At 35.5% G+C, this 12,623-nt stretch overlaps 1 protein-coding gene across 9 annotated transcripts in view; it reads right to left on the reverse strand.

The window, feature by feature from the left end:
• The window catches only part of LOC105470017 (phospholipid scramblase 4), a 66,722-nt gene that overhangs the window by 6,121 nt on the left and 47,978 nt on the right, over window positions 1-12,623 (reverse strand). For 8 of the 9 annotated variants that reach the window (XM_071091079.1, XM_071091077.1, XM_071091078.1 and 5 more), the window contains 3 exons: window positions 8,137-8,372; window positions 2,629-2,671; window positions 1,347-1,630 (listed from right to left, as the gene is read on the reverse strand). In XM_071091079.1, the coding sequence (XP_070947180.1) occupies window positions 1,347-1,630; window positions 2,629-2,671; window positions 8,137-8,372 (563 nt within the window). The remainder of the gene's footprint in view (window positions 1-1,346; window positions 1,631-2,628; window positions 2,672-8,136; window positions 8,373-12,623) is intronic. The other variant, XM_011721714.3, reaches the window with a different exon arrangement.

Genomic DNA, 12,623 nt, shown 5'->3' on the forward strand with positions numbered 1-12,623 from the left:
TTTTAGGAGTAAGGGTCTTTCTCTGTCACCCAGGCTGGAGTGAAGTGGTGCAATCATAGGTCACTGCAGCCTCAACATCCTGGGCTCAAGTGATCCTCCTACCTTAGTCACCCAAGTAACTGGGACCACAGACACACATCACCAGGCCTGGCCAATGTTTTTTTATTTTTTATTTTTGTAGAGATGGGGTTTTACTATGTTGCCCAGGCTGATCTCAACCTCCTGGCCTCAAGTGATCCTCCCACCTCAGCCTCTCAAAGTGTTGGAATTATAGGTGTAAACCATCCTGCCCAGATGTAATTTTGATTTGCTTTCCTTTATTCCGGCTTCCTATAATTTCAGAAGGCTGTATCTATAGGCTTTGATTTAAAAAAATCTAACTCATAAATACAAAGATAAATGCCTACTATATCCAAAAGGATCAAGGATAATAGGTATTCACTTCAGATATAAGGTTGTTATCACAAAGATAATAATAACAAAGGAGTAAGATATCTGAAAATAACAGAAAATATTCATTGAGTACTATACTATTCGCTAGGAACTGTGCTGAGGAATTGACTTAATCCCTAAAATGATCATTCTACCTGATAAGTATTATTAATATTTCTATTTTACAGGTAAATAAGGCCCAGAGAGGGTTGTAAAAAATTAATATTTAGTAAATGATGTTATTTAACAGATCATGTAAGTATTCCTGTTATCCTATGATGTACTGTACTACCCAGTTTATGTATAAGAACACTAAGGCTCAAACAGGTTAATTAAATTTTACAGATTTAAGTAGCTGACATATCTACAATTCAGACTCCGTTTGGTTTCTCTCCAAAACTGCTTTTCTTTTCCCTACAGCAAATAACTTTCTTAGAAATGCACAGATAATGAGTAACCACACTGTAACTCAGCACATCGGTATTCTAGTTCCCGCCCTGTCCTTAGCCAATTGTAACACCTCAGCCACTGAGTGATTTTGAGCCACTCTTTATCTGTGGCAAGGTATGGGTTGTGATGGGTACTCTAAATGTATTTAAGTCCCTTCCAATTCTAAAAGCATATGTTTATATTTAGCATTAGTTTATCTGGTGATAGGTAGGTACATTTAGATAAATGTGGTAGGTAAATTTCTAATTAAGTAGATGCAACTGATGGAATCATAATTATTGACTACACAATGCCAATTGTGCTTGACCCACTTATTTAAGCACTACAAAGTAGTAACAAAAAGAAACAATCCTCTATGATTTTCCTTAAGTGAGACAATTTGGTTTTCTCCCTCCCAACTATCTTCTTCTATTCTGGCTGGCAGGGTCAGGGAAAGTCCTCCCTGTGTAGTGGAAGGAGCATACTGTGCTGTGAAGAGTTGGATCAGAAGCAAACTGTGAATCAGACTTCCATTCTCTGACCTCCTGTCTGGCAGAGGGGCAACAGAAGCAACAGCAGGTGCATCTGAAGGGTCTCTGCATTGTCATGATTTCTCGGCCCATACAATCAGTGACCCGGAGGATGAAGGGCCTTAGTGTCCGATAGGCATTCCTGGTAAAGTCATCTGTGTCTTCGGTTACAATGTAAACCATCTGGTCTGAGTTGTTTTTAATATCATATCTATTATTAGTTTCAAAACGTGTCATCACTAAAAAATAAAATGAGAAAGTCATCTTAAATTAGAAACATTTAAAATAGGCCTCAGAAAGTCCTTGTTTAGTATTTCTTAAGGGCTTAAAGCAACATAGCTTTTTTAAAGTTTCAGGTGAAATATGTAGAATTGATTAGAGTACCCCAAAAATCATATTATCTAAAAGTATTTAAGCAATTGTGAAAATTGAAAACATTTCTTTTAAGAAGTTCAGTGTAAACATTAACAAAATTTCTACATAAAAGAAAAGATTGAAACAACCCTTTTGTTTCAATTCCTGGAGTATCTGAATTCAGAAAACTTTAATTATAAAACCATTAAAAAGAAACTATACATTTGACCATTAATTAATCAGTTCATAAAACATGCTTTGAAGAGTAGGGTCATCACTAATTACAAACACGAAAACAAACCAAGAAAAGTCAAAGGCCCTATGTGGTGGCCAAATGAATGTGCATAGCTGGTTTAGTGAGGGTCCGTAATCCTGTAGAACGAACTGAGAATAGGCATCATTTTGACAGATCTTTTATTCGTACTTCCAAAGCAAAGGCACTGGACTACGATTCAGCGAATTTGGATTCTATTTCCAGCTTTGCCACTGATTAGCTGACTGTGGTTTAAATACTATTTCCTGCTCTGGAGGTGATTAGCTGACTGTGGTGTCCCTGGCTAACTCATGTAGTCTCTTGGCTCCTTCTTTTACTCATCATTGAATGGTAAATGTGGAGTAGGAACAATGAGTAAAGTGTAGGGCAATTGACCAGATAAAACGTAAGCCCTTTTCAAATCTAAGAGCTTATGATTATATGATGTATAGAAGGATACAATTATACAAAATAATTCACTTTATTACTTTCTTGAAGATAGGGTAATAGAGCAGTTTTTTTTCTTTGAAACACTGACACATGATCAATATAAAGAAGGAACTAGATATTGGATAATGCAAATTTCCATCTGATTAAAATACTGCTGAGCACTACAAAAATTATACATACTTTCCAGAGGCTCAAAATGCTGAAGAACATGTATGTTGTCCAACTGTTGGGATAAAACAAAGCAATTAGAAGACAGAAATAACAGAAATAAAATAACCTTGTAAAATAAACTGATGAAATAGATATTAAAATACATCAATTGATACCAAAATATATTTTTGAAAGTCAATAGAATCAAAAACATTTTACCAACTGAAAATCAGCTTATCTGCATCTGATCAGATGGATATTAGCAGAGCTGTCCATATTAGAAAAACACTTTCTTTCAGTACCACTTTAAAAAAGTTGTCTGCTATATCAGAAAAACAAAACATCTACTTGCTGTAGTAATCACATCAGAAGAAGCTGTACTTACAGATTGTTCCTAGATAAGTCCCTACTCACTGGTCTCTCCACATATCATCCATAGCCTGCAGTTGTTTAGTTAAGTTCAGAACGATTAACATGGACCAGCCAGAGAGAAGGAAAGTCTCTCAGTGGCTTAAGGAGAACAAACAAGCCAGGATGAAGCTCACATGAAGTGTCCCATTTTATATCATTTTACAGGTACTTTCAGCAGAGGTTTATACACTGACTTGCATTCACTTGATCTACAAATACCAGGGTCTTCCCCAAGTGCACACTTTAATAAGGGAAGGGTCTATGACGCCAGGAAGCATGTGAATAGGATTAGGGGAAGAGAAAGGAAACATTCTTGGATGGCAACCCATGAAAAGGATGGCTAGGTATATACCATTTGAGAAATTTCTATCTTAGGAATCATTCTAAAGATGAGTAGTTTGATGGGCACATTATCTGTTACATGTGAGAACATTCTAGCAGAAGAGAATAAACCTTCCTGAGGATACCCTGATTATATTTGTATAATTTTACATCATTTAGACCATTAGACCATTCCTAATTCCTAAGCTCAGAACACTGCTTGAAGTGCCATATTTCACCAAACATTGGTTAAATACATTAATTAATGAATAATATGCAAATGCAGTAACACATGAAATTAAAATAACGTACCTAAACATGACTGTTTTATGGTGTAATTAATTACAGGAGGGTACAAAGGGCACAATCCATGCTTAATTAAAACCTTTTTCTTTTATAAAAACACAATTACATAAGGAGACCTAAACATGCCCCATAAAAATACCAAAAGTGGCTACTAAAATGGTTTATAGTTCATTTTAGAAATCTAGGATATTAAAATCTAGAAGTGAAAAGTAAAAATATAAACTACAGGCATACTCTGGAGACATTACATGTTTAGTTCCAAACCAATGCAATAAAGCAATTATTGTAAGAAAGTGAGTCACTTGAATGTTTTATTTCCTTACTGAATATAAAATTAGGTTTCCACTATTCTGTAGTCTACAGTGTGCGTAAGAGTATTAATTCTAACAGAAGTACATACCTTAATTTTTAAAAAAGTTTATTGCTAAAAACTGCTAACAATCATCTGAGACTTCAGCTAGTCACAATCCTCTTGCTGGTAGAGGGTCTTGTTTCTATGTCAATGACTGCTAACTGGTCAGGGTGGTGATGGCTGATGCCCAGGTTGGCGGTAGCAACTTCTTAACAAAAGATAATGAAGTTTGTCATAGCAATTGACTGACTCTTCTCTGCATGAAAGATTTCCCTGTAGCACGTGATTTTCTTTAATAGTATTTTACCACAGTAGAACTTCCTTCAAAATTGGAGTCAATCCACTTAAAATCTGCCACTACTTTATCAATTATATTTGTGTAATATTCTAAAACCTTTCTCATTTCAACAATGTTCACAGAATTCTCACCAGGAGTAAATTCCATCTCAGGGAAGCAGTTTCTTTGCTTATACATAAGAAGCAACTGCTCATCTGTTAAAGTTGTATCATGAGTTGCGGCAATTCAGTCACATCTGCAGGTTCCACTTCGAATTCTAGTTCTCTTGCTGTTTCCACCATTATCTGAAATTACTTCCTCCACTGAAATCTTGAACCCTTCAAAATCATCCATAAAAGCGGAAATCAACTTCTCCGAAACACCTGTCAATACTGATATTTTGACCTCTTCCCGAGAATCATGAATGTCCATACTGGCATCTAGAATGGTGACCATCCTTTCCACATGGTTTTCAATTTATTTTGCCCAGATCCATCTGAGAAATGACACCATCTATGACAACTATAGCCTAATGAAATTCATTTTTTAAACATTAAGACTTGTAAATCGAAATTATACTTTGATTCATGGGCTGCAGAATGGATGTTGTGTTAGCAGGCATTAAAACAACATTAATCTCCTTATACACCTCCATCAGAGCTCTCGGGTGACCAGATGTGTTGTCAGTGAGTAGTAGTGTTTTGCAAGAGACCCTATCAGGGGAGTCAGTCTGTCCTTTGATGTTTTGACGTCAGGCTTTGACTTCTACTTTTTAGCTATGAAAGTCCTAGATGGCATCTTCTTCCAACAGAAGCTGCTGCATCTACATTCAAAAATCTGTTGTTTAGTATAGTCACCTTCATCAGTGATCTTATTATAGCTAGGATCTTCTGAAAACCTTACTGCTGCTTCTACATCAGGATGTGCTGCTTCACCTTGCACTTTTATTTACAAAACTGCCTTTTTTTTTTTCCCTTAAGCCTTGTGAGCCAACCTCTGCTAGCTTCAAACTTTTTTTTTCTGTAGTTTCCTCACCTTTCTCAGCCTACATAGAATTTAAGAGAGATAGGGCTTTGCTCTGAATTATGCTTTGGCTTAAGGAAGTGTTGTGACTGGTTTGATCTTCTTTCTAAACCACTAAAACTTTCTCCATATCAGCAATTAGGCTCTTTTACTTTTCACCATTCATATGTTCATTGGAGTAATATCACTTTCAATTTCCTTCAAGAACTTTTCCTTTGCATTCACAGCTTGGCTAACTGGTGCTAGAAGACTAGCATTTGGCCTATCTCAACTTTCAACATGCCTTCCTCATGAAGCCAAATCATTTCCAGCTTTTTTATTTACAATGAGATGTAAAATTGTTTCTTTCACTTGAACACTCAGAGGCCATCACAGCGTTATTAACTGGCCTAATTTCAATATTATTACGTCCCTCCCTGGAACTCAATAATACGTGTCTGTTAAGGGGCAGTTCTTTGACAAATTGGTAAAGTCACTGGCAAAGCCAAGACTCTGGAAATAATATAATCGTGCTAATTTGGATGTTTTAGGACTCTTGGTAACCTTGATAAAGATTCATGTAATCTTCATGTAAGAGCTCAAAAAGACTAGGGTAGATAGCAGAAAAAGATTGGCTCTATGTCTTGCATTCACCCATAAGAAGGTATTTAAGTTAATAACAGCCACACAGCTTTCATACATTGGGACAGCCCTATATGTTCAAAAAATATTAGGCACATTGTGACCCTTATCTCATTAAAAATTCTCTTAACAATCTGATAAGGTAGGTATTGATAATACTATTTTATAGACGACAAAATTCAAGCAGCAAGAGGTTAGAAAAGTTTATCAAAGTTTTAGCGTTACTAGGGAGTAGGATAGAATTAAAAACCTGGTTTGTCTGGGTCCAACCCTGTGTTTTGTTTATTTTTTCACTTATTTCTTTAACTCTAAACATTCCTAAAAGGGACAATTCATAAAATATGTTAAATTAACCTCCGTAAGAATCATAAAAGAAATTAAGAAACAGGTTTTTAATATTTAAAGAAACAATGCTATACAATTTGAAAAGAGAATTGACTGTAGAAGATGTTAGATTCCCAAGAACAACTTCTGTATTTATCACAAAGTATGGAAGTGAGACTTTCTAAACTTGATAAGCTACAAACATTTTATTATCTTCTGAAATAATGTAGATGTTTAGCACTTCTCCTGAATGAGTGGCTTTACATTTTGTCAATATTTTGTCCAAATAATAATTTAGGATAAATTTTGGCTTTTGTAAAATCCAAATTTTCCTGATGCAACTATATTGACTTCTATACACCAATGCTATAATATTATACAAATAGTTTTCAGCACAGAAGATTATCAGGGTCCCTGTCAATATACAGAATTGAAAAGAGAAATGACATATCTCCAGGAAATACTTGACTGTTGACCTGGGGAGGTAAGTATTGAATTGGGAAGTTTCTTCTTTATAATGTATTTCAGCACTCCTTTCTCTAAAAATAACAACAAAAAAGATTCAGAAGGTTCTATAGGATCTCCAATAAAGTAGTCTCCCTCTTATCCTCAGGGGATACTTTCCAAGCCCCGAGTGGATACCTGAAACCACAGATTGTACCAAATCCTGTATATACTATGCACAAATTTTTCTTTCCTTCTTTAGAATTTCATGGACATATTAATTTTACTGTAGATCTTAGTAACCTTAGCATAGGAATTTTTTTATTATTAAGTCAAAAACCTTCACCTTTACATGGAAAGGAAGACCTTATGGCCTCTCTTTGGTCTTTCCTTGGCATATCCAAATTCCCAGCATTTCTACTCTTGTGTTTTGGAGACATAATTAAGTAAAATAAGTTACTTCAATGCAAGCACCATGATACTGTCAGTCAGTCTGATAACCAAGATGGCTACTATGTGGCTCTGGGTCTGTATACTACAGGTAACATGTACAGCGTGGATACACAGGACAAAGGAATGATACATGTGCCAGTCAGAACAGAGAGGGACTGTGCAAGATTTCATCATGCTACTCAGAATAAATTTAAAATTTATGAATGGTCTATTTCTGGAATTTTCCATTTAGTATTTTTGGAACCTGGTTGACCATGGGTAACTGAAACCATAAGAATCAACGCCACAAATAAAAGGCAACTACTCTGCCAGCTTTATCTTATTTTCATTAAGCAGGTTTTTTAGTTTCAGACATGGGTTCTTAAACAAAACTAATTGTATACAAACTTTGCATATTACCCAGTTTTTGATCTGGATGCCCTGGTGGCAGCAGAATATCCATATAGAGGTTAATTAGGGAGTTACTGTGTTGTACGAAGGGGGTCTCTGGAACTTGGCCTGAAGAAATATTCTTTGTAGGGTTCATTATTTTTATTTATATTGTATGTTTTTGCGGGTGGCAAGAGTAGCTAATGAAAATAATGGGTGGTAGTAAAAAGCAATGGGCTAAGGCACTCAGTAATTGACACACTGTGTTGTGTTTTGTTCTCTTTTGTGCTGCTTTTGTTGATATTAACTCTTTACTTCTAAGCAAATAACACAACTATCCTCTATGATAGTTTTTCTATTCCTACTTGTACACTTCTTTCAAGAAAACATCTTGTATGCCTTGAAGCTCAACATAAATCCTTATGAAAATATACTCATCCCACTATAAACATCCTTGTACTTGCTACTTCCCTTTCACATTTCTGAAACTGGTATCACTATTCTTATAGTTTCACAAATGGCATCTGTCATCACTGACCCATCTACCTTTATTCACTCTGTTCTGCTTTTTTTCTCTTTGTATTGGGTCCCTATGGTCACATTTCATAAGAAAATAATTTGTGTTTTCATGGAGTACCTGAACTAAGTATTCCAGACCAGGAGGACAGTTTGCCATAGGAGTTGGCCCTGGCATCCATGTTATTGGAACAGGCTGATTTGGCACAGGATATTTGCCAGGCTGATACTGGACAGGATGGGTACCACCAACTGGCTGGTACAAAGGGAAGGTACTGGGTTGCTGTGGACTGTAGTATCCCATAGGCAAGCCTCCTGGGTAGCCTGCAGGTGGAGGGACAGCTGTTCCAGGGGGTCCTGTGTTCAAAAGAATTCAAAGTGTTACACATTATTAACCCTGTAAGTTAACATAACTTTTTACATGAGATGAAATAGATCACACGACATCCACTTAAATATATAACAACTTGTTCCATTTTTGATTTGCACTTTATGCAGATCATTGTTGCATATGACCCAACGATGTATTAGGGAGACTTATTTACATATTAATTCATTTAATCCTTTTAAACCTTGTAAGATAATTATTCCCATTTCAATGGTACAAAAATAAGTTTTGAAACATTAGAAGACCAACATGTTAGCTTCTTAATAAATTAGGTTCCTCCTTGGAGATAATAAACTTACCTAATGAGGTTGGGATTAATTACTAACGTATAATTACTACATATAATTACTCCTGCCAATTTTTGTTATTATGTCTATTGTTATTGTTTATGGTTACATAAATAATATCTACTTTATTTCAAAGGGGTGCTTTTAATGAATATTTTAGGCTGCCTTGATCCAATCACTTGTACATATCTTCATCATCGAGTTCTCAGACTGGTCCCCAATCCTGACCTCTTTTAGATTCAATTTCTTAAGGTTATTTTCTTAGCAGTTGGGCTGCTATAACAAAATACCACAAACTGAGTGGCTCAAACAACAAGTATTTCTTTCTTATAGTTCTGGAGGCTGGGAAGTTCAAAGACAAATGTTAGCATGGTCAAACCTGGTGAAAGCCTTTTCTGGTTTGCAGATGTTTACCTTCTTGCTATATGCTCACAGAGTGAAGGGGAAGAGAGAGAGAGAGAGAGAGGGAAAGAGAGAATCCCTCTCACATCTCCTCTTACAGGGCATGAGTGCCATCATGAGGGCTCCACCCTTTTGATTTAATTTTCTCTGAAAGGCCCCACTTGCAAGTAACATTGGGAAATGGGGCTTCAATATGTGAATTTGGGGGGGATATAAACATTCAGCCCACAGCACTTATCCCTCTACCATTTCTCCCCATTCCACCTTCAATCAGAGATCTGATGAATTATCTTTGTCATTATAAGTCTGTCAAGGAACCTAGATTTCCTTAAATGGATACAGCATTTTATCATGCTTTAAGAGCATAGTCTTCATATTCAATGCAATTCCCATCAAAATACTATCACCATTCTTCACAGAACTAGAAAAACAATCCTAAAATTCATATGCAACTAAAAAAGAGCCTGCATAGTCAAAGCAAAACTAAGTGAAAAGAACAAATCTGGAGGTATCACATATCATTTCAAATGATATTATAAGGCCATAGTCACCAAAACAAGATGGTACTGGTACAAAAATAGGCACATAGACCAATGGAACAGAATAGGGAACCCAAAAATAAACCCAAATACAGCCAACTGATCTTTGACAAAGCAAACAAAACACAAAGTGGGAAAAGGACATCCTCTTCAATAAATGGTGCTGGGATAATTGGCAAGCCACATGTATGTGAATGAAACTGGATCCTCATCTCTCACCTTATACAAAAATCAACTCAAAATGGATCAAGGACTTAAATCTAAGACCTGAAACTATAAAAATTATAGAAGATAATATCAGAAAAACCTTTCTAGATATTGGCTTAGGCAAAGACTTCATGACCAAGAAGCCAAAAGCAAATGCAACAGAAACAATGATAAATAGGTGGGACTTAATTAAACTAAAGAGCTTTCGCACAGCAAAAAGAACAGTCAGCAGAGTAAATGGACAATCCAGAGTGGGAGAAAATCTTCACAATTGATGTATCTGACAAAGGACTAATATCCAGAATCTACAAGGAACTCAAACAAATTAGCAAGAAAATACAAACAATCCCATCAAAAAGTGGGCTAAGGACATGAACAGACAATTCTCAAATGAAGATATACAAATGGCCAACAAACGTATGAAAAAATACTCAGCATCACTAATGATCAGGGAAATGTAAATCAAAACCACAATGTCATAACACCTTATTCCTGTAAGAATGGCCATAATCAAAAAATCAAAAAATAATAGATGTTGACATGGATGCGGTGAACAGGGAACTACACTGCTGGTGGGAATGTTAACTAGTACAACCACTACGGAAAACAGTGTGGAGATTCCTTAAAAAACTAAAAGTAGAACTACCATTTGATCCAACAATCCCACTACTGGGGTATCTATCCAGAGGAAAAGAAGTCAAAAAAGATACTTGCATATGCATATTTATAGCAGCACAATCCACTGCTATAATACAGAACTAGCCCAAATGCCCATCAATCAACGAGTGATTAAGAAAAATGTGAGAATATATATATATATATACACACACACAGACACACACACACACACACACGTATACATACACGTATAAAAAGGAATGAATTAATGGCATTCACAGCAACCTGGATGCGATTGGAGACTATTATTCTAAGGAAAGTAATTCAGGAATGGAAAACCAAACATCGTACATTCTCACTCGTAAGTGGGAGCTAAGCTATGGGGATGCAAAGGCATAGAAATGATACAGTGGACTTTGGGGGCTCAGGGGGAATGATGGGAAGGGGGTGAGGGATAAAAGGCTACAAATTGGGTTCAGTGTATACTGATTGGGTGATGGGTGCACCAGAATCTCATAAATTACCACTAAAGAACTTACACATGTAACCAAATACCACCTGTTCCTCAAAAACCTATGGAAATAAAATATTTTTTAAAAAAGAGTACTCATAAAAATGAATTAGTACACAACAGCTAATGTTTGACTTTAGGAATTTTTTTTATCAAGGTCTCTTAAGACAGGCAGTGGTAACTTTGCATTTCACTATTTTAAATTCAAAGAATTGCCAACAATAAGTATGAGAATGCCATTACTGTATATCTATCTAGCTCTGGTTACCAGGAATTTTTTGAATAACTTTGATTATTGTTAATTTATTTTTGTTTCACTTTCCAAGTTTTTAAGATTAATTAATTAAAATTTATAAATAACTGGGTCCTGGTTGTCTACCCAGAAATATGCAACAGACCCTAACTTATCGAGAAGGTGGTGTAGCCCTAACTGAAATCCTGTGAGTAGTAGAGCCACAGCAGCCCACAAGTGATGTTCTCTGAAATGTTAGGAAGGCCAGGCTCAGATAAAGAAAGGTTTTTCTCCTGTCATAGAGAATTTAAGGAATAATGTCTTGTGGTTGAAAACAAAATAAATTGTGTAAGTCAAGATATTTTATGTTAAGATTTCAGTATAGTCGTCCCTTGATATTCATGGAGGATTGGTTCCAGGACTCCTTCAAATACCAAAACCTACAAAAGCTTAAGTCCCTTATATAAAATGGTGTGGTACTTGCATGTAACCTCCTCACAGCCTCCCATATACTTTAATGATGTTTAGATTACTTATAATAGCTAATACAATGTAAATGCTAATATAAATTGCTTTCGTGTTTTTATTGTATAATTTTTATTGTCATTTTTAATTGCAATTTTAAAATATTTTTAATCCAAACTTTTGTAAATCCATGGATGAAGAATTCACAAATATAGGGGTCCAGCTGTGGATCTATTTTAGTTTAAATTAAATAAAACAACTTTTTATTAGCAGGGAATGCTACCTAAGACTTGAACTGTAAAATCTGAAGCCTTGGTGACAAGACATGAAGGCAACTTTTAAAAATGGAACTAGATTTTTCAGATTTTCAAAGATAGATGTTTAAATTTAGAAAAAAAAATCACCTCAACATATTTTTTCTTAAATTGTGGCTCAATATACCAAGTCCTTCAAAATAATCTGGAGTTCTTACTAAAATTCCAGATTCTGGGCCTCATTCCAATCTATTACATCAGGATCTCTACAGCAAAACCTAAGATTAACAAAACATTTTATTTTATCAATCCTTTTTTTTAAATGCACAATTCAATGGTTTTAACTATATTCTCAAAGTTGTGCAACCATCACTGCTACCTAAACCCAGAATTTTCATCATACCAGAAAGAACATCCACACCCATTAACAGTAATTTCCATTTCCTCTTCCCCACAATCCCTGAAAACCACTACTACCTCTGTGGATTTGCCTAATCTACACAATTCATATAAATGAAAACATACAATAGGCCTCTATGTCTTCTTTTTTACAGTCAACATGTTTTCAAGGTTCATCCATGTTGTAGCACATATAAGAACTTAATTCCATTTTATGGCTAAGTAGTATTCTATTGTATGCATACATCACATTTTAGGTATCCTTTAATCAGTCAGTGGACATTTAGGTTGTTTTCACTCTGGGCT

The sequence above is a fragment of the Macaca nemestrina genome, chromosome 2, assembly GCF_043159975.1.
Source record: "Macaca nemestrina isolate mMacNem1 chromosome 2, mMacNem.hap1, whole genome shotgun sequence".
In the NCBI taxonomy this organism is placed as follows: domain Eukaryota; kingdom Metazoa; phylum Chordata; class Mammalia; order Primates; family Cercopithecidae; genus Macaca; species Macaca nemestrina.